Source organism: Strongylocentrotus purpuratus, unplaced genomic scaffold, assembly GCF_000002235.5.
Source record: "Strongylocentrotus purpuratus isolate Spur 01 unplaced genomic scaffold, Spur_5.0 spur5_scaffold_3, whole genome shotgun sequence".
NCBI lineage: Eukaryota > Metazoa > Echinodermata > Echinoidea > Camarodonta > Strongylocentrotidae > Strongylocentrotus > Strongylocentrotus purpuratus.
The window spans coordinates 16,058,122-16,073,850 of record NW_022145609.1 but is presented as its reverse complement, the minus strand read 5'-3'; the positions used below and the strand labels follow the sequence as shown (position 1 = coordinate 16,073,850).

The following is a 15,729-nucleotide window of genomic DNA, read 5'->3' as shown; positions in this document are numbered from 1 at the left end:
ATCAAAAAAAAATTGCATTTACTTTGCGTGACGATTGTCCTCACTACCGTCACTTCGTGAAAACGGACGAATTATCAGACATTATACTGTTTATGGTGAAGTAGATATACAAAAAGATAGGAACTTTGTATTGTTTTACATCAATTAGGTTTATTACCAAAGAACAGGTGGTTTAAGGATACTCTAGTTAATAGGAAAGATATCAATTATGAGAAAGTGAAAGAGTGTGAGTATAATAATTTTGTATTGAAAGATATTCCTCAGATCCCAGAGCACCTTTTCAGGCTAGCTGGGCTAATGCCTGGGTAGTAGTATTATGCAGAGCTAAGAAACATTAGTATTATGTGCTATTAAATGTAGTACTATTATCAGCATTATTATTGATTGGAGAAAAGTGAATTTAAAAAAAAAGGCATATGAGATAGATGGAGAGAGAGAGGGGGGGGGGGGGGGTAAGGGGCAACATTGTATGAAGTGGAATAAGACGGGAAGAGAATATCAAAATAAAAAAAGGATAAATGGAGAGAGGAAGAAAGAAAAACGCGTTTGAGAAGTTGGTATGGGGAAATACCGGTAAATGACTCCACCATGACATAGTATATTAAATTCTAACAAATATAAGGAACAATTCAAAAAGACATTTTCAATTCCTTCCCTATAGATGGCAAAAGCAACAGTGGCTTTTAATATAATGTAGGGATCATATTGAATTGGGAAAGGATACAGGAAATGGCTCTATTCAATGAAAGGCACCTGTCACGACATATACCCAAATCTCTCTCTCTCTCTCTTTTTCCCTCTCCCTTCTTTCTCTCTCTCTTTCTCCCCATCTCTCTATTTCTCACTCTCCCTCTCTCTATTTCTGTCTTTCTCTATTTCTTTTTCTCTCTCCTTCTCTCCCTCTCCCTCTCTCTCTCTATCTCTCTCTTTCTATCTTTCTCCATTTCTCTCTCTTTTTCTTTCTCTATTTCTGTTTCTCTCTCTACACCAGTTTACTGATTTAAAAAAAAAATGTAGTTATAACATTTATCCAAATAAGTAATAAAGTGATTTATGTGAATCAAAAGATAACTGACCCTAGCTTACTTTAAGAATGAAAAAGTGGGAACACAGCACCGATTTCATTATGAGCCTGAAGAAAATTATGAATGGTGGGTGAATTTTTTTCAACAGATGATAAGACTGTGTAGTTATTTCAACAAATGTATTGATTTTGAATCCAATATTTCATCAAAACCTTTGAGTAGAAACCTCACATTGACCTGTAGAGAGCCCAGGGCGCGAGAGGTTCAGCCCATACATTCTAACCCTTTTCAGGTTTCCTCCTTCTTTGTGACTCCATTGCTGCATTCATGAAAAGTACTTGTTGATTCTTGATGAAAGATTCAGGCACATTATTTCCCTGACTTTCTGAAACCTGCAATGATTTATTGATTTGTCATCACCTTTCCTCTTTCTAAAGATCTCAGTGTCCTGGGCCCCATTTCACAAAACTTGTCATCGGTAACAAATGACAGTTTATGTTATAAGCTACTGAAGTCCTTGCTTCTGATTGGTTGTCAGCAGATTTGTCACTGATTTTCGTAAATTGTCATTGAAAAAAGGCTTTGTGAAACATCCCCCAGATTATGACTTAACAGGAATCACATCTAGGATAAGAAAAGATTTCAGTGCGTTTAAAATAAAGAGGACAAATCTAGACCCGGATAAAAATGGCATGGATTTATCTCTCTCATTTCTCCCTTCAGCATTTATCTTTGTATTCTTTATTTATCGTTGATTCCATAACCATCATTCTCTGAATGTATTTGTAAGGTGAACGATTCAGTGTACAATTTTTTTTTCTTCACGTGAATGATTTTGTACTCTACATTGACTGGAATCCTTCAGAGCTAGATGTTGTATTTGCCTATGAGAAATGAAAAAAATAATCAATCTCAATTTACACTGAAAGTGTATTAAAAATTATCACATTGTGTTCTTTATGTATTTAAAGATTTCTTCACCAACATGTAATTTGTCATGATTCCATTAATGATTATGTATAGCTTATGATATGAATATCTGATTTGTGAATGAAGTCTTCTAAATTGCTCACATACCTTTACCATAATGCAAACCATCTCTTGAGCTTTGATCTTCAGAGATACCATTATTCCACCAAAGATCCGGATTGATTCATAATTGTGTTGACTCTCTGATAGCTTTGATAAGGCACTTTGTTATCCTATTTGATGATGATATGGACTTTGCCCAGAAATATGATGCACTTCAGAATAGAGGTTGGTTGTAGATTTAACATGTTCTCTTCTTTGTGTGCTCTTTGAATCGATAGATGGACGATGTGGCAGTATGGAAGTGGTCATCACCAGTGCTAATGAGACGTCGATGCCATGCCCAGCGGCTCCGGGTGGCAACTTCAGGCAGAACCGCTTCCGCCAACCGGGAAGCCACCAGAACCAGCAGCAGAGCTTCAATTCAACTCATCACCGGCAGGGCACCTCGGAAAGGAGCGTGTCGCCAGCGGCCAGTGACCTCTCCAGCATTCGCCTCGGTCAGCACCATCCTCCCACCAGTGCGTCCAGCGACAGACATCTCCTGGACGTGAAGCAGGAATGGGGGAGCAATCGACAGGGAGGACATGGAGGTGGCCCAGGATCTCAGGCAGGAAGTGACGTTGCTGACCAATCCTTGATGCCCCCTGGCTCAGCCATGTCTCACTATGCCAGCAGCTTCAACTCTCTCTCCCCATTCCCCCTTGAACTATCACCATCAGGTTCCAGTTTTGCGAGTCCAAGACATTCTGCAAGGTCTTGGACTTCTGCGTGGGGGTCGAAGAAACGATCATTGTCCATTTCTCCACTCTCTTCAGAAGGCATGGACTTGAACTCTCTCATTCGCACTAGTCCAACATCCCTGGTGGCTTTTATCAATGGCCAATCCAGAGGATCATCTGCTTCAATATCACCCTTCCAGGGGTATCAGGTAGGTGATTATGGTCACCTGTCTGCCCACAATAGCAGCAGTCCCATGTCACAAGTGTCCTCCTTGGGATTCACCCAGGTGTCTGCCGCTGGGTCGGTGAATGGAGACAAGATGCCTCCTCCCTATCAACAGCTCAAGCAGGTGTCCCGCCAGTATGGGGTTACGGACCCGCAGATCGTCACACAGCAGATGCAAGCCATGGAAAGCGCAAACACCATGACCAATGAGACAGGGATGAACAGTCAGTTGATTGTGCAGCCACAGGAAGAAGCTCTACAAGATTATGCAAACAACTTTCCAAGCTACCAAGTGTACAAACAGGAGCCTATAGAGCAAGGCTTCAACGAGACCTCAGGCTTTTCACAAGGGCAGGAATATCCGCAAGGACAGTTCCAGCCAGGGACGGAACAACCCCACCAAGTGCCACCTCAACTTCCCCAGCATCATCACCCACCACAAGCCCTGCCTCAACATTCCCCTCAAGGAGCCCAGAACCTTCCCCAGCAGAGTCCAGCCTTCTCTCAGAACCAAACCTACTCCAATTCTCAGACATACCAACAAAACCCTACCTTCACCCAGCATTCCACCTACCCACCCAACAACAACTACCCTCCGATCCAGGGGAACTACAACCCTCCCATTTCTGGTCAGTATGCACTGGCACCAGGACAGCTTCCGTCCATGACTACCCACCCCCTCCCGGCCAACATGCCCCCTCCTCCACCCTACCACGCCCAGCACTTTGAGTCCAGTGCCAACCACTCGCCCCCCATCATCAACACCAACCCCCACGGTTCCCCCATTTCCACCTCCACTCCCAAACTGGGGTTGGAAGTGGAGGAGAAGATCTGCAGGTGGATCGACTGCAACGCCTTCTTCGAGGAGCAGGAGGAACTCGTCAGGCACATAGAGAAGGTGCACATCGACCAGAGGAAAGGGGAAGACTTCACCTGTTTCTGGCAGGGGTGCACGAGACGCTTCAAGCCTTTCAACGCTCGCTACAAGCTTCTCATTCACATGCGCGTGCATTCTGGAGAGAAACCTAACAAATGCACGGTGAGTAGACAAAACTAAAACACTTTAACCCATTAACACTCTCTTTTCCAGAAAGTTAACATATCATTAATTGTGAACATGAATTCATTATGACAGTATTTACAGAGTTATTAGCATCTGTACCAATCATATTTCCTCACAGGAAGCCATATCAATTCCTATCTTCTTTTTTATGAATTAAAAACAACCAGTTAGTATGAGGCCAACAACTATATATAGATTTATGGAAAGCTTGTGTATTTTTATCAGTGTATCTCATGATAGCGTTCACTTTTTATAAATATTGATTCTCTTGGGAAGCCATCTTCTCAATCAATTTTTAATCCACCTGTCAGGATTAAAAAAATATTGACTGTTTCTTTAAATGGGTGAGCTAGGCATTAGTGCATAAGGTGGAAGCATACATGGGTATGCATGGCTTCACTTACTTTGATTTTTCATTAAAATTTTGAGGAGAAGGGTAAATTTTGGAAAGTTGAAAAATTAATTTCTAAGCTTTGATGTTCTCCTTATATTATTTTCAAATTTGGAAAATTAGTATAATAATAATAATAATAATAATAATAATAATAATCTTTTAAAGTCCACTCCAAATTTTATTAAACCGAAAATGGAAATTCTTTTGCCCAATTGATCGTGAGCCCGGCAGCCACTGAGCAGCGCCAGATCGACGTTGCTCTATCCTCTATTGTTGAACGCCAAACAAGGTAGCAGCAACTCCCGTCTTTTAACGTCCTTTAATGTCCTCTGATAGTGATTGGTCTTCAAATGCCTTCATATTGACAAATATGAAAAGAAATGGATGCAATAGTGCAAATAATGTTTAGCAAGAATGTTTCTTTTTTATTTTGATCATTCCAAAACCTCACAGTGTAAACAAGCTCTCATGTACTGCAAAATCAACTTCTCCAGATTGCTTCCAGACACTTTTCAGAATATGGTGCAAACATTTTTAGGATCCACGATATTTCAAACGATAGTTCCGTTGGGAACCTCTATCCTTTTGTCGATGTGTCTCCCAATCATTTTCATGAAATTAAATGTTTTGTTGTATAGTGCACTTAGCATTTAAAAAAGTACCCTGGCCTTATATTATAGGAAAAATTCAGTCATCTTTTCTTTCTATCGCGATAACAGGGTTGTTTTACAGGGTATTTCTGCGGAAATCGTAAAAATTGTCTGATCTTTATATCTATGCAGCATCTCCCTTGAGTCCGACCCTCTCCCACCATCTGTTCAAATGCTCAGATCTGTCCATAGAACTGACAGAAATAGAAATTCCACAGAAGAGGAAAATATATTTTAATTCTTTCACCCACCCTAGCTGTCTAGTCCTTCATCCATTACATGGTTGTTATTTTATCACCTTGCCATAAATTGACTGCCCTTTTTGGCGCCAATACCCAACGGAATGTACAAATTCTCAATTCACAATTTTCCTGTTATGTAAAGAAGGACTTGCTTCAATGAGAGGTGCCTTCAGAAATATACAACTTTCTTTCTTTTTTGTAAACTCCCCTGAAAAGCATGGCTCTTCAAATGCCTTGATATTCTAAATATTGCATGAAATGGCATAAACATTGGGACAAATTTTTATGCCACCTGTTCGTGTAGTCCCATATACATCTTTCTGTGTACAGTGCTTGTTACTTTACCAAGACTGGGCCAAATTTCTTATCAATCGATGATTCCAGAACCTTGCAGTACACATCAATACTTATATGGTAGATGATCAACTTTTTCTGATTGATCCCACAACGTTTCTTTCACAAAGCAATCGCATAACCAGAACTCAACTTTATCTTTAAGACGACTTTATTCTTAGTAATGATCTTGTAGGCCTAATATGACATTATACAACTTTTTTTAAAGGGGAGAAGGTCATTGAAAATAAGAAGAAGGCATATAAAGTTGAGTCACAGGTTGGAGTATTTACCCCATACTCATTGGTCCTATAATTTATGTACATCCTTGCCCTGTTTATGGATCAAGTTCAAGGGTCAGGAGCTTTGGATCTGTGACTTTGACCTCTGAACTCTCATACCTAAACTGGGTCATTGCTAGACCAGTCCCTGTTTGATGTCATAGGAGCCGTCGGCCTTGACCCTGAACCTCCTACGCACACCTGTCCAACGATCAGTTTGAACTGGAGACTAGCTTGGAGTCTTTTACATAAAATCCTACTTATACAGTGTTCAGCCACAGTATATAGACGTTTTGAAATACGTTTTTATGAAACAGGGTCAGTCCTAGACCAGTCCCTGTTAGATCTCATAGGAGCCGTCGGCCTTGACCCTGAACCTCCTACGCACACCTGTCCTAAGATCAGTTTGAATTGGAGACGCTAGCCTTTTACATACATAAAATCCTACTTAGTGGTCTGTTCAGCCATAGTTTATAGACGTTTTTAAAAATGTTTTAAGAAACAGGGCCCTGATGGGCATCAACTCATATAATTGTATATAGACTTAAATAATGCCCTTCTGGCTCATAGCAGATGAACTGGTCAGTGGTCACATTAATATGTGCATCAGACTCACTCCAATTTTTGTCTCTGCTTATATACAATAATTCATGTGTACAATTTGAAAGCTATCAAAGGTAGATCTGATGTGAAAAAGAATGTTATATTAAAACACCACAACTTGCATTAATGATGGGTATGCATGCATTTCAATAATGCGAAAAATTGCAAACGTGCTCATGGAATGAGAGGGTTAATTCCGGATACCAGGATTTTCTTCACAACTTCAAGAAGCTGTTTTCTAGCCAACCTTCCCAGTCCCTTGAGCATCATGCACCTCACTCCCTAGCCTCAAAGGAGGAGGAGTATGAAAGATGCACAAGCAGAACATAATCTGAATGTGACATCTCAGGTCAGGGGTCACAGGTCACAATGTCAAGGTGAGAGATATCTGATAAGACAAGACAACATCAGAATGCCTTGAGTTTTTCCCTCACACTTTCATCCAGTGTGTCCTTGCTCATCTCTCCTCACCCAGGAGTCATTTTTTCATTACCACCATCGTGCCATCTCAGGATGCTTTATTGTTTTTAGCATACCTGGAGGGAGGATCGAGGGCGCAACTGAAATAGCTAGGCCAAGTTCAGCTAGAGGCCCAGTCTTTATACGACTTGTGACTGGGTGTAGGAACAGAGATGATATATCTCTCATTTCTATGATTACTTCAGTGTATACCTGGAGGGAGGGAGGACGCAACTGAAATGAGAAAGACCAAGTTCAGACGCCCAATCTGAGTACAACCTGTGACTGGTAGTACCATCACATCCGACTGAAACTGACTGGAAAGAACATCTGAAATGTGGCACATAATTGCTCTTTGAAGTATGTAGGCCTATATGATAACAACTAATTACTTTTCTTTTCTTTCTTTAGCAACTTTGTGTAAAAAAAGAATTAGTAAGAAGGCAGCCTTTATATAGCCCTTTATTACTCTTGTTTAAAGTTTACAGACGAACATAAATATAAATTTTCTTTAAATTCCTCTCTAAATTTTGACATCTAATTATTTTATTATGAATTGTGAAAAATTCCACTTCAGATTGAATGAATTGGCCAGCCCTGGTGGATAGTTTGTTACTTATAATGACATTATACTAAAAACAATTATCCACAAGCATTTTGTACATTTGTAAACACTGCAGTGAATTATTAGTTTGTAGTAAATACTAAATGAGTGGCCTTCATTTATGTTTGCGAATTAATTCCTAAAGGTTTGATCAAAACCAATGTCTACATCATTTATTCAATATCATTCGACTTTCATCAATTTTCTTACTAGATGAACCACTCTTGGACTTCCTAACTGAATTCCTTTGTGGCCTATGACCTTCCAGTTAAGTGAGAACAAAATGGAGCTTTGCTGACATATGTATTTAAATCATGAATCATTCCAGATTTTGCCACAAGTTCAAGCCAACTGCATCATTTGGAGACCATAAAATAATCTCCCCAAGGCCCCAAATATTTTTGTCTGAGGAGAGCAACATATATTTCTTCCCGCTGTATTTGTTGGTCTTTTTTTCAAGGGGTTTGGGATCCTGGGAGGGGTCGAGAAGGTTATTGGGAGGTGTGATTATTCTTGCAGTTTCGTAACTCCGAAAACATTGGAGGAAGGAGTCAAAATGAGGTCAGATTTTATTATGAGTGCACCCAAATTGTTTGAGAAGTTAGGGTGTCAATTTATAGTGCTTGACCTGAAACAGACAGGCTTAATGTTAGCGCTGGGAGGAGAGCTGTGTTTTTTTCCCCCCAAGAGGTCGTTTATTTGCTGATTTGAAATGCTGATTTATGTTGCATTACCATCAATTATTTAAACGCCTGAAGCTACCATTTGACATTTTAAAATTCATGTTGAAAGAAATAGATTTTGGAAAGTGCTTGCTATAGTTGATTGTACTGTAGGCCTATGCCTATTGTATTCGTCCACAAGTGATTAATTTAGGGATGTAATAGGAGTAGAATTTTTAGTCTTATTATTAAATCATACAAAAGAATCAACACTTTATTTTTCTCTATCAAATGTTTGTAACGATATAGCGAAATTAGGGATGTTTTCTTCTTGCTTTTGAAAAACTCTGTCATAGTTTTGACTTTTGATAGGTCTAAGGCTAGAGTATGAGATTCACTTATGTTGTTATAATAGTGATCTGTAGATTATCTGTGTCTGATTAACCCCAATACTGTCAATAAAAGGCACCTTATGCATGTAGCCTACCATTTTTTTTTTTTTTATACACAACAGTTCTTCATCTAATCTAAGTATGGGCCCACAATCATCTTGACTTTTAAATATTGCCAGCGAAGAAAAAAAACAGAGGGAAGATGATGAAAGCAGATCATTGTACAGTAGCATCAAGAAATTCGTCTTCCATTCTCTGCCACTGTCTATGGTTAATTGCACCAGCAGAGCTTCACTTTGTACAACGACAAGTAGTTTGCCTTTTCAAATCAGGAAAGAAACCAAGAAAATCCTGCAATTATTGGATGCAAACAATCAAGGCCCTGATAAGGCATCACATCCAATTCCACTTACGAGGAGGATGTATTCCATATTCCTCCTGAATGACGAGCATATCCCGAAATATTCCATATCGCTGTGGTTTCTGGATAATTCCTAAGTAGAATTTGTAGCGTCTGATTAGAAGCTTGGATAGGGAACAGTGGGGCTACCTCTTCGTATTTGGCCACAAAAGTTCACCTCTGTCATTTTCAATTTGCAGATAATGGGTGGCAAAAATGCAATTCCAGTGATTTATACCTACCACAATTGGATGCCACTTTAATCCTGGAGTTAAATTCTAGAAGTTAGAACTATTTTTGTGCAGACAAGTTCAAAAGTTCTATAGTTTTTTTCACAAGTGTCTTGATTTTACTTTTGGTCATAACAGAAGGATTAGAAAATTCTTGAAAAGTATATCTCCCTTTTCCAGTGCTCTATTCTTTAAAGAAAAAATCTTATCAGGTGAATTGCCTGTAGATCCCACATATTTTCTATCTACGAGATAGGAAAAATCTGATTGTCATTATGGTATTTTGAATGAAATCAAATAATTTTTCTCTCCATGAAACTTTTACAAACTGATAAAGATAAAAAAAAAGAGCATAACAAAAAGCTCACTATTGCGTCAGTTATGATACAGTTATTTTGAAGCAGGAAACTTCAGTAAATCTGAATCACAGGCATTAATGAGTAATGACTCTCTCCTGAACACAAAATTCTAGTGTTTTAGAAAGCACTTTTCCATTAACTGACCTTAGTGCTTACATTATTACATGTATTTTTATTTCTTTTGTCAGATTTTCTCAGTAACAGGCTTGCAGGATTTTGAATTACCAGCCGAGCTAGGTCTCACAATTGTCCCTTGTGTTCTCTCTGGCACACATCTTATCATGTCCATTTTACTCTCTCTTTCTCTCTCTCAGATAACATGGGTGTCCATTTTTTAGGGTAAACTTACTCCCGTTTCTGAGGTGGAAATGACCTTTGCCAATGAAATACCCGCTGTGAAGCAAAATTAGAAAAACCGTAGAGAGATCAGGTTTTGCCCGAACAAGTCTTGGGCTGAAAAATGGCGGGATGTCAACGGTGGGTCGGGCATGGGTCAGTAGGTGCGTCATTGGATGAGGGATAATGTTCCATTGTCTTTTAGTGGACTTTGAGGTGATAGCATCGATCGCTTTCTTTGGTACCTCAAACGAATATGAAATTTCACCCTTGCAAGATTGGAGGGTGTTTCAACTTTAAGTTTTTTTTTATTTGAAATTTCAACTTAAAGGAAGTCCTTGGTCTATTTTGATATTTGGAAACAAAACATCAAGTCATCCCTACAGAAAAGCAGCAAAATACAAAGATGCATGAAATTTGAATATTTGTCAGAAAACAGAGAGAAAAGCTGAAAGTCTTTCAGAGATTAATATTAGCACTGTTATTTGATAATATGGTCTCACACTCTGATGCAAAATATAAGATGGAGCTCTATTTTTCATATGAACTTCATGAACTTTTCACAGGTGTAGGACATTTCTTTTGTAGAATGGCAATTGAGAATAGATCTGTTCTATGGAGTTATTTACATATGGCTGAAAAACAGATGGCTCAATATTTTGACTGGGTGTTTATCTCTGGCATATGTTGACACTTTCTGCTCATCTAGAGCAACATGATCTGCGGAGTCAGTGACCGACAACATCATGAGGTCAAAGGTCAAAGTCGGGATGATTCCAATTTCACTTATTCCCGCTTTGAGGAACATGAAGATGAGCTTGTTTGTTTCAAATTCGAGTGACGCACATGTAGCCCGACACCCAACATCGGGTGCCACTTTTTCTTTGTTCGTATTATATTCATGAAGGAGTTGGATGATACATAAAGACATTGGAATGTGAGATCTCTCTCTAATTCTCCCAAGACTATGTTTTACAGTGATGAAAAAAAGCCACCAAAGCCAGCCTAATATGACACTGATATGCCTATTTGACATATTTTTGTGTCATAAATCAACACATTTCTATGTTAATTTGACAAAAAAATGTTGTATCATAAATACATTTTTACATAAAGTAGGGGGAAAGGACAGGTGAAGCCACTTTTAATTGCAAAAGCTGCTTTTCAAGGAGCATGCATTTATACAAAATGCATCGGTTTTTTCTTCACATTAAAGGAAAACTTGTACAGTAAAAGGTCATACATACATATACATGAAGAAAGGTCGTAAACGCACTATATTCGTATCATATGAAATGTCATATAAAGAAGCTTCTTTTGGGGAGAGCAGAGAAGTGCAGGTTAATTACATATATGTGATTCAAAGGAAGCCGATCACAATTCATTATTGAGATTTTGTTTAAGTGCGATTCCCAAACATCTCTGCTTTGCTTTCTATTTAGTTATATTATAAATACAAAGTATATGTACATGTTGAAACCCACATGGGAGAATTTTTGATACTCATCTTCTTGCTATTTATCTATCATCCGAAAATTCATTGTTCTTCATTACTTTAGAATGAAGAGATAGCGTATATTATATTCTTATCGATGCATGGAGTCACGGCTAGGTTTGTGTATACTCACGCAGCTCTTGACATTCCGTCATGTTCTCTCGTAAATGAAAGATTAATCTGCAGACAGTTTGAAACCACAAATACTGCTGTCTATAAAACATGCGGGTAATTCATGTAGGATGCTTGCATGACATGCATGTTGGCATCTGATTTTCCTCAAGCCTGCCAAAAATTCACTAGGCCTGTCCTCATCAGTTCGAGTATGCCAAATAACCCGCTATTTTAACTATCCCGATCGCAAATTAGCCTGTTAATTTGCGTCATCAGCCTGCAGTTGCAATTAGCAGGATATGTGGTTGAAAAAATTTCCCAAGAAATGTTGGTCTTGTTTCCAAAATATCCTGCTATTTCGGAAACAGCAGGCTAATTTGTGCCCGTCTGAGCTAGTTTGTGATGAGCGTATCGGTCTGGTGAAGACGCTTCCGGATAATATCCAGAGTCTGAAAATAGCGGGTTTATTTGGCAAACTTGAGCTGATGAAGACAGGCCTAATGTTATACCCTTGTCTATATGGCTGAACAGTTTTTTGTCTTCTGTTGATGCTAAGTTGGAGTCCATAGCAATAAATCATTATGTTATTTCAAAGAGTAAATCAAAGAATTTTGTTCATTGTGTTTGAAAGTTGTATTCATATACAATCTAGTTTGGGGAGTTTCGAAGAACCAAATTGCCCTTTTTTTTCTCTGTAATTTTGTAGTTTTCAATGTTTTATATTGTAGAGAGAGGTGAAATTATTTATTATCTTAAAGGTGAAATAAAGTTAATACTCAGCCTTCTAAAATTGAAATGGGAGTCATTCTTCTTGCTAGATATTCTGTAAATGTAATTTTTGTAAGTGTACTATGAATTAATGTTGAACAACTTTCTTCAAATTGAAATTAGTGTGAAACCAACCATCATTGTCAGCGTTTCCAGTACTTCAGATCAGTTCAGCCTCTTTTTTCATATTTCCACATATTGCAAGATTATAATATACATGAAGAACAAAATAATCCATAGTTACGTATGTACCAGTGAGAACACATGAGTGAATGTGTTTTTTTTTGCCCATGTTGCTAGCTTGCTGTGTCTTTTCTGACCCCGGAGTCACTGCAAGAATGCCCTAATTGGCTCAAATATCACCCCCTTTTGTCTCATCCCCCACCGTCTTCCGAAGAAAGAAGACAACAAAAAGTTTTTTTGTGTGTTGCAAAGATTGACTCAGCGAGGGCTTTTATCTGGTAGTCTTCGTTTGGAATCAGAAGGGGAGAAGCATTATTTTTCTGTCAGTATATCGATAGGACTTGAGTATAAATGTTTTAAAAACCTGGGAAAAAGATTACTAAATTTTGTTCTGGACAATTTTTCTTTCACTCAAATTCAGAAGTTTTTAACATGTAGTTTAAACAAAATAGATGAATTGTCGTCACAGAATTTTTGCACTGTAACGTCAGTTCATATATTGTGTTTGAACTACAAGTTAAAAAGTTCTGAGTTTGTCGGAAAAGAACTTAAGAAGAAACAAAACTTAATCAACCAGGAACAGGATCTACAGCATGTTGCGGTCAGGATAAATGGGAACAAAGTGGAGCAGATCACAAAAAGGCATTCCAGGAAGATCTTGACAAAGAGAAAGAGAAAGACAGACAGACTGACATACAGACAGACAGACAGACACAGAGACACAGAGACAGAGAGAGAGAGTGAGAGAGAGAGAGAGAGAGAGAGAGATAGAGAGGGGGAGAGAAGGAAGAAAGGAGTGGAGGAGGAATATGTTATGCACCTTGTAACCCTCATGAAAACCGATCTGCTTTACGTTGCTAGGCAACTATTGACTGCCATAAAATCCCTTTGCAGGCGTGATATAATAGGAGCCACATTGTTAAACGGCATCGAAGGTGCACATGCACTTTACGGGTTTGACAAGATTGTGGTACTTTGAGAAAAGAGCATATACACAAGCGTTATGTGATATGTATGGCATTTACTATTGGATTCAATGTAAATTTTACCAGTACTTTATCTAACTATTTTGTGAGATTTTATACTTTGATTGAAAAACATTGCTTGGTTGACCTCGCCCCCCACCCCCTTCCTCATTTCGAATCCGCGGATTTATCACTTGATAAATTAACCTATCATTTATCCATCATAAATGGATTTGCTATTCAAGTAATATATTACAAGTAGAGATATGAGAATGAATTCTCATATTTCAGAAATGCTATTTATGTAAATTCAAGAAGAGATATGAGAATTCATATTTTAAAAAAATTGAGATCAGATTATTTGTTTAAACCAGTAAGTTTCCTGAAGTCATTCAAGAAATGAAAGGATTTTTGATAGGACAGTGGCCTAATTAAGTAGTAGTAGTAGTCAATATGTTTTAAACTTTATTTCTGTTGCTAGGAAATTAGGAATGGTTCCAGGATCATGCTAACTTAGTTTGATAAAGCATTCTTGGGGGGGGGGGTGCACATAATTCTAAGATTTATGAATTCTAATTGAAATGAAAGTGTCCTCCATTGATAATTTCTACCAAATGCCCTTCTAACTTAGTTTGATAAATGTGTATCATATTGTAATCCTGCTAAATGTAATTCTTATTTTTCTTCTCTGTTTTTTCTTTTTTCCGCAGTTTGAAGGTTGCAATAAAGCATTCTCCCGTCTGGAAAACCTCAAGATTCACCTCCGCTCACACACGGGTGAAAAACCATACCTCTGTCAGCATCCGGGATGCTCCAAAGCATTCAGCAATTCCTCTGATCGTGCCAAGCATCAGAGAACTCATCTAGATACGGTAAGAACATTTGTAAGAACATGAGCTAGGTGTCATGGTCTAGTGGTTCATTCACTCGACTCACAATACAATGATTGAGGGTTCAAATCCCAGCCCGACACTAAAGTATTTAGCGTTCAGAAATGCCTCTGATCGTGCCAAGCATCAGAGAACTCATCTAGATACGTTAAGAACATTTGTAAGAACATGATGGAGGTGGGTGTCATGGTATAGTAGTTCATACACTTGACTTACAATCCAATGATTGAGGGTTCAAATCCCAGCCCCACACTCTAACGTCCCTTGAAAAGACGTTAATCTATATTTGCCCGTCTCCACCCAGGTGTAAACAGATACCTGGCCATTGCTCATGTATTATTAATTGCAGGGCCTGTTCGAAGAGTGACAAGAGGGATATTGTGTAAAATTCACCTTGAAATTGCATTGACTCCACTGGTATAGCCAAGACAATGATAGGGGTGGTCACTATCTTTGAAAGAAAAAAGTCCTCAAAGGGATAGAGGGGCATTTTAGAAGGAAAAAAAGATTTACCACGTAAGCTCTTATCTGCCCTGGGGGTATTGTAATTTCCACTTTGGTTCTATATTTTCAATGAATCATTGAATTTTTTAAAAAGTATAATAATCCCCCTACATCATGATTCTGGTTGACCCAACTTTTGCCATGCTCTATTTCATTTCAAGCCATGGGTCTGTTGATTCTTTAATCTTCTGTACCATTCATAATAGCTGATTTTTTTGTTTTGCAATAGCTATATTATTTTTTTATGTTGAGATTTGATGACTCTATACAGCTTGTTTGCATTTCAAGGCAACCTAGCCATGTTTCTTTATTGCCGTATAATCTGTAAGTGAAAAGAGAACCAATGGTCCATGACTTAACATGTTTTAATATTTTTTTAAACCAAGAAGAAAATGAAAAATTTGAATGAAAAGATGCAGTCAAGGTTAAAGATTCTGCCATTTTTTTCATAGAGATAGAAATATTGGAGAATTAGCTGTCCTCGTTTCGTCTCTGTCCCAGCTCATTATTGGATCTTGACCTACATTTGATTGAATATCTGTCAGCGCCCGCACAAAGGAACAAGAAAGAAAGAGAAACGTAGGAAGATTAGGATCAGTTGCTTTTGTCTGACTTTGTTCCAGCATTCAACCAGGACTGTTTAAATTTGAGGAACATTAACCAAAATTTGACAAAAGAGTCACCATTAGGTAGGTCGTGCCTTGCTTTTCATGACCCCCGAAAAGACGAAGCGAGCCCCTGTGGTGTAAGTGTGTCCCTCTGTTTGCGCTTGCCATGCATGATACCTCACTAAAGGTGCT

At 38.4% G+C, this 15,729-nt stretch overlaps 1 protein-coding gene across 1 annotated transcript in view; it reads left to right on the top strand.

Moving 5' to 3' along the window:
- Positions 1-2,336: 2,336 nt before the first annotated feature.
- LOC593964 (zinc finger protein GLIS3) overlaps positions 2,337-15,729 on the top strand; it is a 47,920-nt gene continuing 34,527 nt past the window's right edge. The window contains exons 1-2 of the mRNA XM_030996320.1: positions 2,337-4,041; positions 14,246-14,407. Coding sequence (XP_030852180.1) covers positions 2,353-4,041; positions 14,246-14,407 — 1,851 coding nt within the window. The 5' untranslated portion in view covers positions 2,337-2,352. The remainder of the gene's footprint in view (positions 4,042-14,245; positions 14,408-15,729) is intronic.